We start from the raw sequence: 22,727 nt of genomic DNA, 5'->3' as shown, positions 1-22,727 counted from the left end.
CTACAACATGAATAAAATGTTCACAACACATAAAACAAGATCAAAACTTACCTTTTTTCTTCAATTCCACATTGGGTTAGGGTTTGCGATCTCTTAAACGAATGACTTGATCGCTCCAACAATGCTTCCACGCTACTTAGAGACCTCAAAATAGTGGGTTTATACCAAAGAAATAATTTTGGAGAGGCTAGAAATAATCGTGATTTTCCATGGTCCTAGCCGAGAGTTGGAGGGAGTATTGCTCTCCAAAGTCTTGATATTTTCTAAGTGTTGAAGTGTGGAATGAAAGAAAGATGACTTAGTATTCATATTTTTAAGTCACCACAATATTTGTCCACGTGTCTTTGGCCCACACATGTGTTGGACCAATTAAAATTGGCCACAACAATGTGTGGGACCATTTCAAGACCACACGGCTAAGGCCCTTTTTTGTGCAAGATTTTTAATTCCAAATTTATGAATTGTGGTCCAAATTTTTCCCTAAGTGTTCAATGCCAACAATTTCATATACAACTTATGTCTCAAAATAAAATAAAATGGTCAAAAGTCCCGACTTCAAATCCCGGAATAGTCTTGGCCCTAAATTATCATAATTAATTCGGGTTGTCCCAATGTATAAAAATACGGGACATAACACCTAGCTTTCTTCCTGCACCTCCAACTCCGGGTTGATTTCCCTAACAACGTTCTGCTAGTTCCTCATCTGCGAGCCTTGTGGGTCCTTCGTCCCTGTTAGGACACTGCTTCCTGACGTGCTGCTAGCTGTTTCAGGCATGATCAGGCGTGTTCTCTCTTCTTTTTTCTTTTTAACAGAACGACTCCAGACCCAAGTGAGTCTTTTAAGGTTTTCTGCTTTAGGTCAGGACGACACTACAATTGTCTATCCCCATATACGGCGCCAAACTATTTTTCGGTGAAATCGGGTTTAACCAAAAAATCAGTTAGAGATCTGTTTTCTAAGAGTTTGAAGACAAGTGAGACGTATCTAACCCTGAGAACTCCTTGTACGAGCCCGGTCCGGAGAAGTTTAGATCGTGATATAGTTTATTGAACAATAGAAATAATATAATATGATCAAAATAGATAAAAATGATCTGAAAGTAATGATTCCGTATATATGCCCCGTTCTCTTAAGAATAGATTGGTGTTTATAATAGTATATGTTTACAAGAATATGTGCACTCTGTTTGACTGGTTCCAGCTCCATTTTTTCCGTGTCCACCTCGGGAGTCCCAGGTGCCTTGATAACCTCCGGGTTATCCGTAGGGAATTCAACCGGTGTCCCCCCTAGCCATGTGATTCATGAGCTTTTCCATGAGTTTCATCATGGCGCTGTTTGATTCCAGAACTGCTGCTAGAGTTACCTCCAATGAGTGATCTTGCGTTTTGTACATTCCTTCCACCCTCGGGTGAGGGCGCCTTTTCCTTTTTCAGGAATAACATCCTCGGGAAGGCATCTCCCAGCTTTCTACCGACTGGTCAAGATGGTCTTTCTTAGTCGAGGCTTCGTTATGGGTTTCCTCCAGGGGTGGCGTTATCTCCTTCCCTAGCTTTCTTCCTGCACCTCCAACTCCGGGTTGATTTCCCTAACAACGTTCTGCTAGTTCCTCATCTGCGAGCTTTGTGGGTCCTTCGTCCCTGTTAGGACACTGCTTCCTGACGTGCTGCTAGTTGTTTCAGGCATGATCAGGCGTATTCTCTCTTCTTTTTTATTTTTAACAGAACGACTCCAGACCCAAGTGAGTCTTTTATGGTTTTCTGCTTTAGGTCAGGACGACACTACAATTGTCTATCCCCATATACGGCGCCAAACTGTTTTCGGTGAAATCGGGTTTAACCAAAAAATCAGTTAGAGATCTGTTTTCTAAGAGTTTGAAGACAAGTGAGACGTATCTAACCCTAAGAACACCTTTTACGAGCCCGGTCCGGAGAAGTTTAGATCGTGATATAGTTTATTGAACAACAGAAATAATATAATATGATCAAAATAGATAAAAATGATCTGAAAGTAATGATTCCGTATATATGCCCCGTTCTCTTAAGAATAGATTGGTGTTTATAATAGTATATGTTTACAAGAATTTGTGTGGGGCAGAAGATGACCTCGAGAGTGTCCCCGGATCAACTCCCATGAATCTCCATGTTAATACTCTTGCGTTAGTATTACAATGTGGTGGGGGAAGTCTCAGATCTTCCCCTCTCCTCAACTTTCTTCCACAACCTTTTGTTTATATAGACTCGAACCAGGCTATCCTACCCTATGAGTCATGATGACAAGACTGTGCGGGTGTCACCATGCCCACGTGTGTTATGGCACTCTGATTGAAGTGGGTGAATTTAATAGGATTTGACAGAAATGGGAAACAACTGCAATATATCCCCGAGTCGTTGTGGTCTCTGGATACTCCAACTCGCCTAGTGTCATCTTTTACCCAATACAAGCTGATGAAGATGAATAGTCGCCTATCTTCCAAATTATATATGGAATTAAACGGACCAAGTAGTACATCTTTTTTCGCCAGAGAGAAATAAGGAACAACAAGAAGACAAGAGCAGAGTAATGCCAAGATCAACAAACGATGGCTACTGCAATGGAAAGCCATTAAAGTAGAGACGAAACAAAAAGCTCAAACAAGATGGAGAAGAGCAAAATTGATTGGAGAATCATAGGCAAAAGAGAGCGAGTAAGTTTTGTTATGCATAATTCTGAGGAGCCGTGAAGGATATTTATAAAGGTGGTGATGCTTGGCGTTTAAGTAAACTAAATTGTTTCCTAGGTTGATATGGAGAAACAAAGCACTCCGTAGTTATTTTCATTTAGGAAATCCCAAATTATTTTACAAAACGACGGGGATAATCTTAAGTTTTCTAATGAATTTGTGAGCACGGCAAAACTCGCTAATAACTTGCCCGCATCAGGCGTTAACACCCAATATAGTTAAATTAACCATAGGTGAGAAACTAAAGTCTATTAGGAATCCTACTTTTAATAAGTACAAAATTTAAAAGCGGAACTAAAATCATATGGAGAATCTTAGTAACTCAGTTGGTTGGCTACCTGAATTTTTACCTTGTTGTTGAGGGTTCGATTCCCCACCTTGTAATCCGCTGCCCCAATTTAAAAATATAAAAAAAATCATGACACCATAATGTTGGGAAAGCTTAGGATTTCCGTCAGTATTAGTTTGCGTCATTCTTGTATTTTCCCATGAAAATTAGAAGGCTTAATTCAAAATTACCACATGTTGAGAGTTGTGATTAAGAGCAATAGGCATAAAGGAATTAGCATATATCAGGTTGATTAACGAGTGAAGTGTTTGAATGTTTGATTTGCTATTCTCAAAGTCTCAAAGCATTTTTAACGAGGCATGGTATTGTTTTAAGCTTCAACTCCCTCTTTTCCCTGTCATCTTCAATGGTTTTCTCTAATCAAGAGAACCGGAGAATCCGAGCTTCCTTCGCCAGAAAATTATATTGTATGTATAAGGTTAACATAATTTTTTTTATGTATATCTGGTAGACTAGTTATATGAGGTCCATGTTAAGCCCGGGCCCAAACTCATCAAGATAGAAAAATAACACTCTCTTCGTTTCAATTTATATGAAGGTGTTACTATTTCGGGTGTCCTTTTATTATAATTTTTAAAAAATATTTTGAAACATTAGTTACATGGACTTGTAGTGTTTTTTGTGTAGATTTAGAATATGTAAATTTTATTTTAAATTACTTAAAGAATTTATACTAAAATTCATGGTCAAAAGTAAGCGGATTGATCCTCGTACTCTGAACACCTTCATATAATTTTGCCCCTTTTATTTGGTCAGTTCCATGCCAATTCACTATATCTACCCAATCAGCTCGTTTAGTTTTGATCTTGATTTTGTTTGTCGAAAATTATTCTTTTCCAAATTAATTTGTGGAACAATAATTACATGAAAAGGTTTTCATGGAAGTTTAAGTCATCCTCAATTACTTGTGGGATGTTGAGTTGGTTTCATTTACGATCTTGGACAATCCTTACTGCATGAACTATTTTTAAATTTGTGATTGAGTTAGACTCAAGATTATTTTTTATAATATTGTATCAATGTCTCGATCTCAATTCTTAATTAATTCGGTGTTGGGAACACTTTAATTGACATGCCTAAACATGCGACAGTTTTAAGTTTTCTGACATCGATTATGATATGTGACATTAATTTCTTTATATGTTGTTGGTCAATCCCCTCTCCACGAATTAAGATTCAGGATACAGTTATTAACAAATACTAATTAATTTCAAAATTTTCTCTAGAAGTATTGGTATTGTAGTATATCATTAGAGAGAGAGAGAGAGAGAGAGAGAGAGAGAGAGAGAAGGCAATAAAATCAAGCGTGGGATAGAGCATATGTGAGGACCATGAACGATGATCCAAGTTAATTATTATGATTATTTTCTTAATATTGAGATCATGAATCTTGGAGATCTACAATAAAATTAAATACTTAATTTCTTGATCATCTAATATTGGGTTCTTAGATACTTCAATCACGTTTTAAGATTGAGATGGAAAATCAATACATGAGTAGATTTTAAAGACACCTAATTCAATTATTTTTCTACCGCATAAATAATTTAATATTTTTAACACATCTCTTAAGAAATGAACTCACTTCTAAAAAGTAAATAAGTATTTTAACTAAATTACACTTAATTAAATAGTATTTATTTAGTATAATTTTTTGTTATGTAAAATTCACTTATCAAAATAAAAGTAAATTTAAAACCCAAGAACTAAAAGTTGGTACAACTCAACACATGTGATTTGAAAACCCAAGAACTAAAAGTTGGTACAACTCAACACATGTCACTTCTTCATTGTGAGATGTAAAGGATGAAAATGAAAAAATAGTCCCCTGAGAAATACTAAAAACTCACATTCCCTCTTATATATAGTTATAATATTAAATTTCTTTAGTTTCTTTATGAGTTTATTTTTTATTTTTTATATTTTGAATCTCCATAAAAATTATGGCTTCACTATTACATTATAGCATTTTCTTGTAGAATTATGAAAGAAGTTAATGATACTGCTAACGCCATTTTCAACTTCTTTTTTATTGATATTCATTCATGTTGAAAGGTTACAAATTCCTGGTGTTAGGTAAAACTAAAACTCCCATGCCCTTATTCTCTGCCTGCTAAAGATTTGAGGGGTTGGCACTTTGAATATTGTGTAATGGCCAAGAAAGTCTTTCTAAATTCTATCCCAAAACAGTATCAGTGTAATTATTTCTCCAGGGGCTTGGGTTTTGTTGTAATAGCACGAATTAAAGCACACTTCATGAATTATATTTAAACTGGTTGAATGGTAATAAGTAATTCGCCAAATTTCGAATCTTTAATGTAAGTTATATATAACTCGAGGCAAAAACCATGAATGAGCTTAAAATACATTCACTCAAAGTTCTAACTGTCCAATGAAAAATAAGATAGCTAGCAAAAGGTAAATGTTGTGCATAACGTATGTGAAACAGGCACGGAGAAGAAGTAATATTCAACACCTCATACTTATAAGACGACATTAATCAACATTAGAAAAATCCGAAAAAATAATCAATACAATGCAAAACGTTCACACAAACTCAAACCAAAATTACAACAAAATAAATAAAAACAACAACAAAATTACACTCTTAACAAACTTTGATATCCAAACTTGCATGAAAAATATCACTTGACTTAACAATATCACTTCACTTGACCTAATTATCAAATATCCTCTCATGGTCATGGAAGACTTCCAGCCCCACTACAAGGTCCACAACCACCACCCAACCCCCCTGCACCACCCAACCCACCTACATCCCCCAACCCCCCTGCACCCCCAAGTCCACCAACACCACCCCCTAATCCACCAAGTCCACCATCACCACCACCCAACCCACCTAGTCCACCAGCACCACCCCCTAGTCCGCCAAGTCCACCATCACCACCCCCCAACCCACCTAGTCCACCAGCTCCACCCCCTAGTCCACCAAGTCCCGCTGCCCCACCAAGTCCTCCTACCCCACCAATTCCACCAACACCCCCCACTGCACCACCAAGTCCACCACCCAGGTCAGCACCACCACCTACCCCACCTCCAACTCCACCAATAGGCAGCCCATTGCTTCCAACACCACTAAATCCTCCAACACCACCAACCCCCACAAAATTCTTCTGATCAGCAAGACCTTTGTCACTAGGCATTTCTCTAGCTGTTGTGGTACAAATAATTGCTAATAAACCAAGAAAAGTGAAAACCATAGACATCTTAGTAGCCATCTCTTTTGTATAACTAGTTCCTCTAACAAAAAAAAAAACACTCTTTTTTTAACTACTCTTTTCTTTTGCTTTTTCCTATTTTGGTACTTGAGTGTGTTTCCTTGAGTATCCTTTTATAAGTAGAAATATATTTGTGTCTTGGTGAAGAAAGCATGAAAACATTAAATGGGATTTAATGCTGTAATAATGCAATATATAATATCATGCATGGGTCCTGATTAAAATGGTTCTTCGAACAAAAGAATGGAAATATTTTTCGGAAAATAAGTTACAGTCTAGTGTTTGGTGATCAAAAAATATTTTTTTGGATAAAATATTTTCATCAAAAAGAGGGGAAAATGATTTTTCTCACTTTTGGGCGGAAGTTATTTTTGTTCATGACGATCTCACTACTCTAACCGACACTCAGACATTATTATCAATATATAATACTCAAATAGTTCATTGAAAAACAATCTTGTTTGCTAATAGTATTATCAATAAAAAGGGCAGTTCGATGCATGAAGTGCTTCTCATCTTTACTTGACAAATAATAAATTTGAATTATCGAAACTGAACAAACGTAGTTTTCAAGGAAAAACTCAGCAGCCATCCCACGTTCACGAGTCCTCTGCTCTATGAACCGAGCTATCCCGGCTATTCCCAATGTAGTATCGTCAAAGCATCCGGGGATGGACCGCAACTGAGGGAGTATTGTGTAGGTACGTACCCTATATACCCTAATGCAAGCATTAGTAGCAGACTCCGCGGCTCGTAAGTATCGTTGTTCCATGACTCCCCTTCCTAATACTATATATTATCAATCTTGAAAATATTTTTCACTTTACATTAACCAAACAACGAAATAATTTTTCCAGCAATTTGTTTTCCAACAAATAAGTCATTTCCCAAAAAAAAAAAAAAATCTAGAAAATAACCTTCATCATTGTAAACAAAACCCAAATTATTTACTACTAGTCTACTACTACTACTTTTTATTTTTATTTTTTTGAACCTCTGCTAGCTTTCATTCATTTACTTACAAGCTAGCTGGGAATGTATGGGCGAAAACAATGCATTTAATTTACGTAGGTAAGATCAACTTGCTCATTACTTAACTACTGTGACCCCCATTCTGATGCTAAAAATACTTCCAACTCTAGTATTTTTTTATGATAGCAAGTGATATAGATGAGCTTGATAAATGACTACACGTTAAACAGTAATATTGCATATATTTGGTTGATATAGCCAACAATATTAATTGAGTGACCAAGTAGTATGTTCTAAATTTAGCAGGTTTGGCCTACATATAGTTATAGTAAAAAACAAAATAGAATTATATAACGCGTCTATGAGATCAACTATGGAATTCTATTTACTGACTTTAAATTGAGTATATGTTTCTCTCCCTTTCCTGTTAGGATTGAAACAATAAGAATTGCTTAAGTAAGATAACCATTTTTTTCGATATACCGCTCTGCTCACAGAGCGAACGAACTCATGCTCAAAATATTTTAACGTCTGCATATTAACAGCGGTCTATATTAATTATAATTTACTAACCTATAAATACATAAATAATTAGTTATAACTAATTAAATTACTTTGACAATGTGAAATTATGTATATTATGCGTGTGTGTCTGTGTGTCCCTTTCGAAAACCTAGGGCATATATATGAGTCACATAAATTGCTCTCTTTGTTCAAAGATATCTTTTTTTTTTTTTTTTTTTTTTTTTTGATAATGTAGACTTTATTTATTTATAATCAGGGCGTAACAACCGGGTTTACCATTGCAATAGTAATGCTGTCTCCATTTGGTAGCCTCGGATTAATCATATATAGAGGCGGCTGCACTTAATTATGCCTCGTAGCATGTATATTGCTTGTCATTAATGTGCACTTTTATTATATATTTATGAAAATTAATTATCATGAGACAAATGTTATAGCTGCAAATAAATTCAAAGATGATCTTATATATATACGAAAATAAGTATAATTAATAGAACAGACATATATTTAAGAACTTACTTTCTCAATTTAGAAGTCATTATGTCTAAAGTCTAATTTCACCACTAATTATGACCGTTTAAAATAAATATTTATCTTGGTAACAGGCTGATTAAAACAAACCCTATAAAACAATTTAAAAAGAGGAGAAGAAATACAATATTTATTATTTGCTGTGTCTTATTAAAACAACCCAACATTAACCACTAGATCAGAATTTATGACCTAAAACAATCATTGAACCTACATTAGCCATTAGATCAGAATTTTTCCTCATGTCAAGTGGATTAATTCAAGAATCTATATATCTGCAAGAATAATAATTCTTGCTTTTATGCCGTATAATATTCTGGTGAATTCAATTGAATTCCTGGTGTCCACTTAGCTTCGTTCCTGTACAAGCATGTTTTTATTGTTTTAATTAAACCACTTTATAGATGCAAAAATAATGATTCTATTGCTAGGTTGCACAATATATTATTCCAATTAAGGAAATTCAATTTATTTAGCTCGGCGCATCACGCATGTTTGTAGAGACCTATTTTTATTATTTTAATAAATTAAAAAAGCCTTATCGATAGACTGTAAGGGAATAGACATATCACTAGGCGTGTTTATCGGTAGGTTCAATTCGGTTTTATGTATTGGTTTAGTTTATCGATTTTCGATTTGCAAATACGCTAAATCAAACCGATAAGATAATCTTATCTGTTTTTGGTTTATTGATCTTTTATCCTTGACGGTTTGGTTTTCGGTTTAACCAATAAGAAAATGTTTCGCTAATTTTTTTTGCTTTCTCTTGTTTTCATTTGTTCATATATATATACACACACACACACACACACACTATCTTCATGCATAAAATCTACACAAATTACAGGACAAAAACTATAAATGCACTGTAGCAGTTTTTCAAAAACAAAAAAATATTAGTTCACAGTTCATTTGTTCATAAACAAGGCCTACCCAACTTCTTCAGAAACAAAACACCAACAACAAGACAAAAACTATAAAATATAATGCAAAAGAAAATAGTAAGCAGCAGCAACACCAAGACAGCAACTTCAAAGATCCAAAATATTTGTAATTTAAAATTTAAATTTAAATTTAAAGCCACTAATATATAATTAGGGATAAAAAGATAATTTTAATATAAGCTTATTAGGTTATCGACTTAACCATTAACTAAATACTGAAAATAGGAAACCGAACCAATAACCCAATAACCTGATATCGACAAACCAATAGCGTTTTTATTGGTTAGGTTTATTGGTTAAACCGGTTTTTCATATCACAATCATTATATATATATATACTTTTTTTTTTTTTGGAAAAAGTTAATAAGTGAAAACGTAATGCATTCCCTCTTCTTTCCTTGCAAGTGCAATAGAGGTATACTCGATAATATTGATAATCTTATAAACTTGTAGATTAATAACTCGCTATAATAAGTTAAACAATTAATTGTGTAATTTTCTTATATTACCGAAACATATAACTTAAATTCGTTCTTTTGTGGAATAAATTCTTATGCATCTTTATCTAATAAGTCATGTATTAGACGTTATAGATCAAGATATCAATATCTTGTCCAATCTAAGAAGGCCTCTAGTTATTAATGTGAAAAATTCACTACTATTTACTTCTTTTATTTATTTTTTATTTTTTATATAGTTTTGGTATCTCTGATTTTTGGTCAGCAATGGATCTAAGGACTGAGGGAGCCATGTGAACCCATTTGGCAATATATCATGAGGTTGCTGGTGGTTGTGAAGTTAGCATTCATTTCTTCTTTCTGAATATTGATGAATTTAAATGGGTTTAAGTTATATATATATATACTGGTAATGTGAAAAAAATTATATGATATGTATAATTTAATTTATTATAACATGTAATAAGTATTTTATTTTTTAAGTTATTAGATCAAATTAATAATAAAAATGAGAGTTAAAATTTGAGGAATATTGGACGTGTTTTGGACTCATTTGGAGTTAAAATTGAGTTGAAATATTTCTTTGTGACGCATATATGTCACACACAGGTTTACACAAATATACATGTGTAGGGAATTCACAGGGATACACATTCATTTTATTCCATGTTCATCTGCTATTTCAAATTTTACTCAAATTTCAATTCAAATCACCTCAAAACTACACCAAAGTGGCACAAAATTGAGATTCAAACTCCTTAAGATGTACTTAGTTCAAACCCCCTTTGCAGAAAATTACACTGTTTATACATGGTTAATTTTTTTTTTTTTTATGTCTATGGTAGACGTTGAACCCCCTTTTGCTTTTTCGTGTGTTTACATTTTCATATTTTGAAACCCCTTAGTGAAAATCCTGGTTCCGCCACTGCCAAGAACACCCGCTCGAAATAATTTCAATTTTCAAACTCAAACTTAAGCGAGCTTCAACGATTTTAAATGGAGTTTTAATTCTTCTTCTTCACTTTCCGAGCAACCAAACAACTATGAAAATATTTCAACCTACAGACTCTTGCTTGTGATTATTTGTCACCACTTAACTCCCACAATCTCCCAAACTCCTTCCCAAGAAGTGGCAAGAACCTCTCAACTAGAGACTGACAAAAAATATTTCTTAATTACCATAAAAAGTGTTACACCTCGAAAAATTTCATGTCGTCGTGTGGCGGATAGACTAACGCAGGGTGAGACGTATGTGATGTCCCTACAAGTAAGAAGGGGTACTTAATGATTCTAATTAAGATTCCAAAGACATGCGAGGCGAGAGAAGAAAGTTCGTTGAAGAATGTAAAGTATAAGTCGTGCTTGAAAAAGGGTTTGCAAAGTACCGAGCTAATGTTGACTTAATAATGTCTTGAGGAAAAGTTATAATGCTCCTTAGGTTGATAATGAAGTGCTAAACAAGTGCTATGAAGGTTCCATAAGGATTGAAGATCAAACGAAATGACGGAAATAATTTTAGAAAAGTGAAGTTATACGACACTTATACGGTCCGTATAACTTTATACGGTCCGTATAAGGGTCCATATAACCCAACAGAAAAAGGGATTTACCTGATGGTGAAATACGATCACTTATACGGACCATATAAGGGTCTGTATAACTCCCAACGGGCTGAGTATTTTCCAAGTATATAAATGTGTTCCCACTTCTAATTTCTCATTCTTCCAACTTCTCCACTTCTCTCTAAACCTCTAGAACATTCCACACCCTTCACTTACATAAATTCAAGGCAAATCAAAGATCAACATCATCAATCCAAGGAAATCAAGTGCAAGGGAGCTTTTTGGGGTTGCTAGAAGTCAAGAATCTCTTTGAAGTTAAAGCTAGGGTTTTCTCCAAGTGAGACATTTCCATCCAAAACCCATTCCTACACAAGCAAAGGTGAGTTTTATAATAATTTCATGTTATAAAGAATATTGAATGGTTGAAAGACTTAGATTATGGAAGAAAGTAGAATATGGAACTCAATTGTGAAATAATAGTATTCTTGAATAGTAGTTTGACATGAATCATAATTCTTGAGACGTTATGAGTATAATCTTATTGTAGTTATGAGTATAATCTTACTGTAAATGATATTAAGAATATTGGAGAAGCATTATATGAGGATGAATGTGGTGTTGAATAATGACTAACTTAATGAAGTTTATCGATTATGATATTGTGGGTGTGTTGTTGATGTTTGGGAGTTGTTATATTGTATGGAGAAAGTTGTAGAAACAAAGGAGATGCTGCCCAATTTTCATTAGTTTTAACTTAAGCTTAAGTATGTTTCCGATTGTCTAATTCTAGTACGAATTCTCTTGAATGTAGAATCGTGAACATTGGAGGAAAGCACTTAATTGATAAAGTTGGAGAGACGAAAAGGTATGTGAGGCTAGTCCCTTCTTCTCTAAGGCATGATTCCTACAACATGACTTCCTTTATCTTTCCATGACTCTCCTATATTCCGGAAACTATGAGTCTATGATTATTAAGAGCTTCTCACGAAATAAAGATAAGAGATGCGTTATGAATATGACAATGAGGATGATAAGTCCAAGTCTAGAGATTCCAAAGCTTATGATATAATATTCGTATAAAGCTAATGATTCCTTGATGTAATTCATTTTTGCTAGACTTACCTTATAATGCTAGTTCCTTCAAGGTGAGGCAGGATGATCATGACTATATCATAATGGAATCAGGGGTTCTCGACCTTACGTCACCCCAATAGAGTTATAATTTGTATTTGAGTTCTAATGCATGCTTTATGATGAGTATACGATGATTAGATTAAACCGCGCCTATATGGCCGGGCAGACACCGCTAAGGCGGGAGGCATATACACTATGTCTAGATGGCATGGGTAGACACCACTAGTGGGCGGCATGAGATGGTTACCCCGGACGCGGGAGGCCTGGACGCGGGATATTGATGATCACACCGTACCTATATGGTCGGGCAGCTTATATATGCATACTTGACATGATGTTGTTTATGATGTAAGTTAGCATGCACTATTCTGTCTTAAGTGACATTCAGTTGCAGGTTGTTTCCTTACTTACTATTCTCTTATCTCTTCGACATGTTATTATTGTACATGTCTTACATACTCAGTACATTATTCGTATTGACGTCCTTTATTTTGGACGCTGTGTTCATGCCCCCAGGTAGACAGGGAGGTGGCCCAGATTCCTAGGAGCTACTCAGCAGATTTACAGGAGCACTCCACTATTCCGGAGGTGCCATTTTTGATACATATTTTGTGTGTATAATATATATATATATATATATATATATATATATATATATTTGGGCACGGAGGGGTACCCATCCTTATGTCTCATTACTCTAGTAGAGGCTCGTAGATACGGATGCGTGGGTAGTGATTGTCTTATGGATACATCAGTGTATATTCATGTATATCATTTTTGTAGCCGTAAGAGCTTATGTATATTTATGTATTACCTTGGAGAGCATATGTGTCTAGGATGAGTATGATGGCTAGCGTAATGAGGTAGTCAACTACGAGTGTCCGTCATGGCCCCTTAGTCGGGTCGTGACAAAAAGCCCACTATTGATGGGTTGGGCTTCTTGTTTTAAGGCCCATCAAAATGGTGGGCCAACTCAGCCTGGCCCGTCAAATTCCAAAGCTCGCGTGGGCTAGCCCGAATGGTCTGGCCAGCCCGTTTTGACAGCTCTAGAAGAAACAGAAAAAGTTCAAAGCGGGAAACCACTTCTTTTATTCTAACGGAAGCCAAGGAAAAGGAAATTACCCACCCATATTTTATCAATTTTCTGTGAAGTTTAGTTGGGCTGTACCATATTTGACCCGGACTGGAAAAGACTCATCCAACCTGGTATAATAGGGCGGGTGTTCAAGACATGGTTTAATTAATTTATTGGCAAACTTACACAAATAACTACCTTAAAAGGTCCAACTTACTCCCCATAGCAACCTTTTCTAATTTACCATATGTCGCTAACATTTAGCTGTATTTGATGTATTTCAGTGATTTTTTTTTTTTACTTTAATGTATTTCAGTTTTTTTTTTTATGTGTTTTAGTGATTTTTTTTTATGTATTTCAAAATACATTGTGTACATTCAAAATACATTTGAAGCCAAATACATTCAAATTTCCGTGTATTTGAAAACAGTGTTCATATATTCACTGTATTTGAATGGATTCAAACAAAATTTCAAATACATTGTGTACATTCCAACTACATATGAAGCCAAATACATTCAAATTTTCGTGTATTTGAATGGATTTCAACAAATACATTCAGATACGAGACCAAAAAAAATTCAAATATATGACAAATACATTAAAAAATAGTGTGTTTGGTTTTTAACAAATACACTAAAAAATACAAGACAAATACATTCAAAAATAGTGTGTTTGTGAGATGTAGCTTTTGTTGAATGTATTTTTATTTGGTTTTTAACAAATACACTCAAAAAATACAAAAATACACACAGCCCAGATCTGAGTATCGACGACGACACAACCGTCAACCCACCCATTAGCCATCTTCATCCCCTGAATGATAGCGTGCCAACTCTTGCGCAGTGGAAGCCATCCTTCCAAGAACTGCATTCATCTCTAAATTCCTTGTGGAAAGGATGTCATCTATGGTGGCATGTTGTCCGTTAAGAATAGAAGTAGCAGCAACTCGAGCCCTTCTTCCCTGAATCAATGAAGAAGATCAAAAAAAAAAAACACCCATTAGCCAATCCACTGATTTTCCCTCCAGATCTGAGAAGCACTAGATTTAGATGATTCCGATCTCCACTATTTGCTCCGTCCATGTAAGCGTCATCACAATCAAAACCCCAACCCCTCCAATTCCACGCTATCTTCTCCCGCCGCTTCTCACGCTGTTACAATAGCCACCACAACAATCTTCTCCGCCGCATCTCACGTACTTACGATCGTCACCAAAAATCTGTTTCACACTGTCATCTATGGCGGCGCAGATGAGAGAAGGGGAGAGAAAAAGTTTTTTAGGGTTTTGAGAAATGAAAAATCTGAAATGGGTAGTGATTAGGAATAGAGAAAGATATATGTATTTGGGTAGCTATTTCTGATATAGCTACTAATTGTAATTTAGAAAAGTTAATTACCTACTAAATATAATTAAATAAAAGGGTGGTTAATATTAATAATTAGGTCTTAAAAGGAGCTACAATGAGTAAAAATTCCTAATTTATTAAAGTTATTCTCGAAATACTTAATGCTTTTTTTTTTTTTTGGTAAATAAACATTTTGTTGCCAAGTGAACGTTTAAGTACAAGTGAAAAAAAATACAGGAATGGACATAGCCCCATAGCCTGTGAATGGCACCTAGAACATCTCTCACCTACAGTCTACTCAGCAACACATCTTCATTACAGCTCAGTGCATTCCCCTAGGAAAGTACAGGATAGTAATTTAGTTGCTCCAATTCTTTGCAAAGTCTCGGCCTCATATATCCCCTGCAGACCACCTCTTGTATGATTACCTTAATCACCTGAGCACTACTCCTCTGTTTGGCTTGAAATATGCGAGTGTTTCTTTCTTGCCAAATTGTGTAGACAGCGCTTGCCAATGTTATTCTAAATAGTTTCACATTATTCCCCTTTGCATTCTGCACAACCCACATCACTTCTCCTTGCCAATTTTGAGCCAGCCTAGCAATCCTTTAGGGCATTCCACACAGCACCAAAGAATTCATATAGGAAGAACAAATGGTCATGGCATTCATTCATTAAACCACACAGAGGGCACAACACTGAGTCTGTGATTCCCCGTTGGGTGATCCTATCTCTAGTAAGTAGCCTACCCCAGATAGCCATTTGTAGAATAAAAATCCATTTAGGGCATAGGGCATCCATAATTGTTAGAGATCAGTTTTCTCCAATTTACTTTAGTAAAATTCCCTATAAGCTTCACATATAACTGTTTGATAGAGAATCTTTATAACTGTTGCAAGGAGAAATCATCATAACCAGCAGCCACCAGGTGTTTCCTAGCTTGTAAAATTTTTTGAACTACCCATGATGCATTTGCAAACTTAGTTGTCCAAATATTATCTGATTTTATATAATAGACATTTACCCACCTAACCCACAACCTGTCTTTCTTTAGGCTAACGTTCCATAATAACTTACAGATGGCAGCTTTATTCCAGGTCTGTATATCAAGAAGGTTTAAACCACCAGCAACCCTTGCATGGCACAATGTTTCCCAGGCCAGTAGAGACTTCTTGGACATTGAAGTAGTACCAGTCCAAAGAAATCTTCTAAAACTGATTCCACAACTTTAATAAGTTTTTAAGAAAGAATAAAAATCTAGGACCAGAACACTTGAATAGAGAACAGGATACTCTTTATCAATTGGACTCTACCAGGATATGATAAGAATTTAGCAGTCCACGAAGTAATTCTACTCATTATTTTCTCTAGAAGGGGCTGACATTGGTTGATAGACAATCTTTTTGAACTAAGGGGAACCCCTAGATAGCTGAAAGTTAACTCACCTTTAACAAACCCAAGAGACTCCATTATGGCCAGTTGATTAGCATCTAGGACCCCTCCAAAATATATGGAGCTCTTGTCAATATTAGCCTGAAGTCCTGATACCAGTGCGAATTCCTGGAAGCATTTGTACAACATTTGCACAGACCAAATATCACCTATGCTAAACAGCAACATGTCATCAACAAAACTCAATTGGATAATTTTCAACTTTTCACACTTGGAGTGAAAATTGAAATTCGGGATCCTTCCTAGTTTTTTGAGGTTCCTGGAGAAATACTCCATAACAATAACAAATAGGAAAGGTGATAGAGGGTCACTTTGCCTTAAGCCTTTCTTTGCAGGGAAGGGAAGAGTGGGATAACCACTTATATTGACAGAGTAGGACACAGTGGTCACACATATCATGATCCACTTTACAAATTTAGAAGGAAAATTCAAACAGTAGAGGACTTGTTCCAGGAATTGCCATTCCACAGAATCATAGGCTTTAATGCTTGATCTTAGTAAACACATACTTAGAAGTGTGGTAGAAGATCTCATCCGTTAGGCGCTGTCTTATAACTAGCACGATTAGCAGCAATCACAAAATATAACTAGATTTTTGTTTTGTTTTGTTGCGCATTTTTTACTATATGTATGTATGGCAGCTACTGTATGTATGTAAGTACGACAGGTAATATATATATGTATGCATGCATATATCACTGTATGTATGTCCGCTAGTGTATGTATGTATATACGATATGTTATGAAAAAAACTATTGCTATATTTTGAAAAACTCAAGAATATCGCCATAATTTATTATTAAGGGCATAAATAGTGCTAGTTATGAAAACATTTTTTCGCGCGAATTTTCCATTCAATTGGGGTGGTCTTTAATTTTTGTCCTTCAAATTGGTGGTCTTTAAGTTTTACCCTTCGCCTAATACCTCGAGACTGTGGGTTCAAACCCCAGCTCAGTAAAAAAAAATCGCAAGGCAGAGCAAAATTCTACCCATGCAAATTCAAAACTCTGTTTTGCGAATCCATACTCTACCTTTTGATTTTTTTTTTTGTAATTTTTTTACTGAGCGGGGGGTCGAACCATAAACCAAAGAATTTTTAGCGAAGGGAAAAAGTTAAAGACCACCTATTTGAGGAACAAAAATTAAAGACCACCCCAGTGAAGGACGATCCTACAAATTGCCCTTATGAAAATTCCCCTATTCTCAAAGGAGGAGGCCCCAACAGAGCCCAAAAAGCAGAATATCTGCTCAAGATTTTGAAAAGTGGCCCTTCCATAAAACTGGGCCTAATCCCATCCCATGATGGGCTTTTAGCCAAAATGGACTCCTCAAATCCAACCCAAGAAAAAACCCAATATCTCCTTTCCATCTCTTTCAATCTAATTCCAATTCAAATTCAGAGTCATTTTTGTAGCCTCACAAAGAATGGCACTATATATAATCTGATTTCTGCTCATAATAATTAAAATAAAAATTCTTGGTTTCTTTCTGTAAGTCATAAATATATTTATGGCTTCCACAGTTGCATTTCATTCTACACTTTTTGTTTCATTTCAATCACCAAAACGTTACAGAAGAAATCAAAAAACAATTTTTGCTCTCAAACCATCACAATTTCTTTCTTCAAGTTCACTGCTAAAGTTGAAAAAGCAAACAGCTTTATCCACCACACAATTCAAGAATCTAAGGAGCCACAAGTTTAAAGCAACACCCTTAATTTTTGCAGCTCAATCCAATTTCTTGAAAGGTACAATCTTTACTTGTTTTAGAGAACATTGGCTTAGTTTCTTGTTGTATTTATAGTTCATTAGAGTATTTTTCAGGCTTAGGGACCAGATATACTTTGTACATAGGCAGAATGTGGCGGAGCCAAGTGAACTCCTCGGTAGAAAATTACAGTGTATATTGAAGGTTAAAATTATTTTTTTATGTATATATGGTAGGTATTGAACCCTTGGCTCCTTGACTTCTTCATATGTTTACTTCTTCATATTTTTGAACCCCCTTACAGAAAATCCTGGCTCCGCCAGAATCGTTATTGGATTTTGGTAGTGACTAGTGAACACAATTTCAATTCTGTTTTAGAGGGAATTGTGATCATTAATGTGAAGACCTGTTGTCTAATGATCTTGTTTTAGCTACCAATCATGGACAACTAAAAATAGGGAAAAGGGTTAAATTTTGCCCCTCTGCTATACGTACAAAAATACCGTTGTCGTTACCTAAGTGGTTCAAATGTGCCCGTCCTCCGTTAGGGCTGTTTAAGGTGGACGCTCTTACGTGACACTGATATTTTGATGAGGTGGACGCCACGTGGCATGCCACCTCAATGTCCCCAACCCATTTTAGCTCTCCGCTCCACTTGTTCTTCCACCACTAACATTTCCTTCCACTAACCGTGTTGTTTAGGCCAGCTCGCACACACCTTGACTAAATATTACTTCAGGATTTTATATGCATTGATCACGTACTCCCTGCCCAGAACATTTCAGAGTGCATTAGAACACTATTTCTTAATATTTTTTGAAGTAAAATTTACACACTTAACAAAAAGTAGTATAGTCACATAATTAAACATTTAAAACTTGAGGAAGTAGTTAGAAAAAATGTATTGACTCAAATAGTAATAGTGCCTTTCTTTTTGGGACTCGAGGATTAGGAATATTGATGCTAGAGCTACAGCTTGCTTCTACTATAGGGGTTGTTCCAAAATGCAAGACTTACAGAGAACAGCTTGTTTGGGTTAAAAGACAATGCAGGGATTAAGTTTTTCAACTTGAGGATCATCTGATAGTTCTAGTAGAAGTAGGAACTAAGGAGTTGAATCAGTCTTGAAACCACTGGGAGTTTCAACCTTTTTTTCCAGTACTTCTCGGTGGTACAGGGAGGAAGATTTTAGCTTTACTCTAGCAGTGTTGTAAATGCACGCTTAAGCCCTGAAGCTAGGAGCAAAACATGTTGAGTGCTTCACCTCGCTTAGCGGACGCTTCAGTGTCCTCATGAAAACCCTAAGGCATACCTTCCTTGCCAATGAGCGTAATCCTGAATAGGCAACACTAAACAATTGATATTTCAGTTTATCGTAAAAAAAAATTCAGTTTCTTTGATATTAGGTTTTGGTAGTGAACATAATTTTAATTTTATATCAGACCGAGTTTGTGATCATAAATGTGTAGACCTGTTGTTTAGTAATCTTTTTCTAGCTACCAATCTTGGACGACTAAAAAGATGACTTCAGAGTTCCTTTTTTAATTCTTTATGGCCGCGGTGTCTAGGCCATCGATGCAGCTCCACTGAATACTCCCTCTGTTTCAATTTATGTGAACCTATTTCCTTATTAGTCCGTGCCAAAAAGAATGACCCCTTTCTATATTTGAAAACAATTTACCCACCATTTATATGTGACTCATTTAACACCACAAGTTTAAAAGTCATCTCTTCTCTCTTAAACTCCACACCCAGCCAAGTAGGTTCACATGAATTGAAACGGAGGGAGTATTAGTTTAGAGTTCTAAATCCCATGCTTTATTCGCGCTTTGTGCTTAAAGCCCCAACTGACCTTAGAGCCTTTTTGCTCTTATCGCCGTTGATAACACCAGTTATTAGTACTTGGGCAGTAAAAATCATCATTCTATTCAAAAGCAGTTTGACCATAATGGTTGTTGCTGCTTTCCGCATTAAGACAAATACTATTTATGCTTGAGGAGGGACAAATCAATGGCGAAAGAATTTTGACATATTCTTTCGAACTTCAAAACTTAACTTTTGGACTCAAAGAACAAGACTTTTCATCCTCTATGTCCTGTTTTGGGAGAGTAAAATATAAAGTTTTAGTTAGGAAAAAGAACATATTTCAGTTAGCTCTGTGTAAAACAGTACGTTTTTCTTTGTGTTATTTCTTGATATATAGTCTAGACTCTAATGATTACTTCAATATGTGCTGAAATTTTAATAGTTCTTCAAACTGCATGGAGAGTTGGAAAGGATGGAGTTGAAGCTGGAACCAACATGGTACCTGTAAGTCATCTTTATATCAATTTGTCAGTCACAATATCAATTACTCCGTCCATCCCAATCTATGTGGCACACCTTCCATTATAGTCTGTTCCAAGAAGAATGTCACATTTCTATACTTTAAAATTCCCCTTTTATCCTTAATGAAATGATTTATAGTCACATAAATGTCTAAAGGTTTGTTTTGGACCACAAATTCAAGTCTTTCTTTCTTTCTTGAATTTTCTGCCTAGTCAAACGGTGCCACATAAATTGGAATGGAGAGAGTATGATACAAGAACATGTTAATCCATTATATAATTGCATATACTTCTTATTCTTTCTTTCTTTCTCTCTTTTTTTTTTTTTTTTTTTTTTTTTCTTCTCCTTCTGTTTTGATGTTAGGATGTCATCCCGGACTTATTTGGGACTGAGGTGTACTTGTTGTTGTTGTAATTGATGTTAGGATGCCATTCCAAGACCGATAGCCAGGATTGCCGTGACTGTAGTCGGAGCGGCCCTTGCTCTTTTTGTACTCAAATCATTCCTGTCGACAGCTTTGTTTGTGTTGGTACGTTTTCCAATGCTTCATTCCTGCATGGATTGGAAAAACTTAGCTATTAATTTGGTTTTATAAGTCGCCTTTTGGGTGAAAATTATGGAATGCAGCAATAAAAACTTCTGGTATTATAAGAGTTGGGGGGCATTAACTACCGAGTTTCGAACCTTTATCAGTAGCTCTGAGGGATTAACAAAGAGAAAATAAATAAAATAATAAAGGGAGAATAATACTTCTGGTCCCTTAGTTATAGGTAAATTCTGATTTTGGTCATTGTGATATACGACTCAAACACTGGCCTTCAATTAATTAAAATGTGTACTTTTAGAAATATATTATCCTCAAATACAGAGTAACAATATATGTTTAACATAATACATGGATAATTTACGGTGGAGCGATTAATAATTTTGAGAATTTGTGAATATTCATATGCAAAAAGATCAAAAGCGCATATTTTAAGTAATTGAAGGTTAAATGTGCTTAGTCAGATATCACAAGGACAAAAATTGTCAACGCTCCATGTCTGCTTTTAGCATTGTTTCCCTTCTTAACTTTCCAATAGAGATCTTTAAATAACTTTTGCTCATTGACGACTAAATATTTCTTCATTAACGTATAGACGATGATGGGAGTCATTTACTTTGGATTCATAGCCTTGAACAAGGACGATGGTCCAAAAGGCGGTGGAGGCACCGGTTCTGTTGACGACAGTCTAGAAGAAGCTAGAAGAATAATGGAAAAGTACAAGTAAGAAATGCAGAAAACAAAACTTGTTCGCGGTAATTAACAATGTATCTGGCTTCTTTCAAAATAGCTAGTAGGCCTTCAAGTCTTATAGTAAAGGAATCCTCTATTCTTGAATTTATTGGTTGTAAGGTAATAGTTTTCCAGTTAGTTGTAAATTTCTGAGTTTCTTGTACCAATATATTAATTATCTAAAAGTAGTTTCCTGAGAATTTACACTTTAGTGGAAATAGGTTTCCTTTTTATTCTTAAAATTTTCCTTGTTTTCTATATCACAAATCCGATCTGGAAGGTTGCAGTATTTCAGTTGAATGGTGCTTATGCTGATGTGAAGAAACAATTGATCTTTACATGGTCAGTGACCGCCCTGGGACAATGAATACTCAATATACAAGTTTAAAAGGGTCAAAATATGATTATACACCAAGTTGGTAGTTGATTATTTTGCAAAAGGAAGGTATATCAACTTGCCTTCACAGTAAATATTTATCTGTACCTAGTGTTTACACCAAACTAATTTAACTTACCATGATTAAGTGGTTTAATGAAGTGAGAATATGAATTAATTATTCATAGTTAAGTGATAAGAGGTCCATACGAACACATGACATGCATCTCCTAGCTTGGTGTAAACCCCCGATACGGATAAGTTTTTATCAGAAAACAAAGTATCGAGATTTTCCTTGAGTAATCAGCCCACAAACACCAGCCTCTAATCATAAAACAGCACAAAGCTGCTTCCGGATTTTGATTTGCTACTCTTTCTGCATATTGTAATTTGGCCAAGTGTGCAAATTGCTGCTTGGAGGATTGCTATATAAAAGATAGTCGAAGTTTACAAAATATTTATTAAAGTTCAACTAGGCCAGTTTATAACTTGAGACCTTCGGGTGTGGGTGGAAGTTTGAAAACTTCAACCTGAAGATTTGAAGTTTTGAATTGTCAAAGTTAACTTTAGACCTTTGGGTTTGAAATTTGAATTTGATCTTTGAATTCAAAGCTTAGATACACTTAGGGGTGGTAAAGCTAGCCCAAATCCATTTGACCTGCTCAACCCGTTCAAATTTTAATGGGTTTGAGCTAGAGTGATTTTGAAGATGGCCTCATTTGGGCTAGCT

The 22,727-nt window shown here is 35.4% G+C and overlaps 2 protein-coding genes across 2 annotated transcripts; one reads left to right on the top strand and one right to left on the bottom strand.

Annotated features, from left to right (window-relative positions):
- Nucleotides 1–5,771: 5,771 nt before the first annotated feature.
- On the bottom strand, nt 5,772–6,308 carry LOC132606079 (uncharacterized). Its single transcript, XM_060319411.1, has one exon. The coding sequence runs from the start codon at nt 6,306–6,308 to the stop codon at nt 5,772–5,774; it is 537 nt and encodes a 178-aa protein (XP_060175394.1).
- An 11,391-nt stretch (nt 6,309–17,699) lies between these two features.
- LOC132605696 (uncharacterized) lies at nt 17,700–21,821 on the top strand. The gene is made up of 4 exons (XM_060318879.1): nt 17,700–18,057; nt 20,266–20,327; nt 20,770–20,874; nt 21,485–21,821. The coding sequence occupies exons 1-4, from the start codon at nt 17,820–17,822 to the stop codon at nt 21,614–21,616; spliced, it is 537 nt and encodes a 178-aa protein (XP_060174862.1). The 5' UTR covers nt 17,700–17,819; the 3' UTR covers nt 21,617–21,821.
- The last annotated feature ends 906 nt before the right edge of the window (nt 21,822–22,727 follow it).

Source organism: Lycium barbarum, chromosome 8, assembly GCF_019175385.1.
Source record: "Lycium barbarum isolate Lr01 chromosome 8, ASM1917538v2, whole genome shotgun sequence".
Classification (NCBI taxonomy): Eukaryota; Viridiplantae; Streptophyta; class Magnoliopsida; order Solanales; family Solanaceae; genus Lycium; species Lycium barbarum.
The sequence above is the reverse complement of the archived record's forward strand: the minus strand, read 5'-3'. Positions and strand labels throughout refer to the sequence as shown.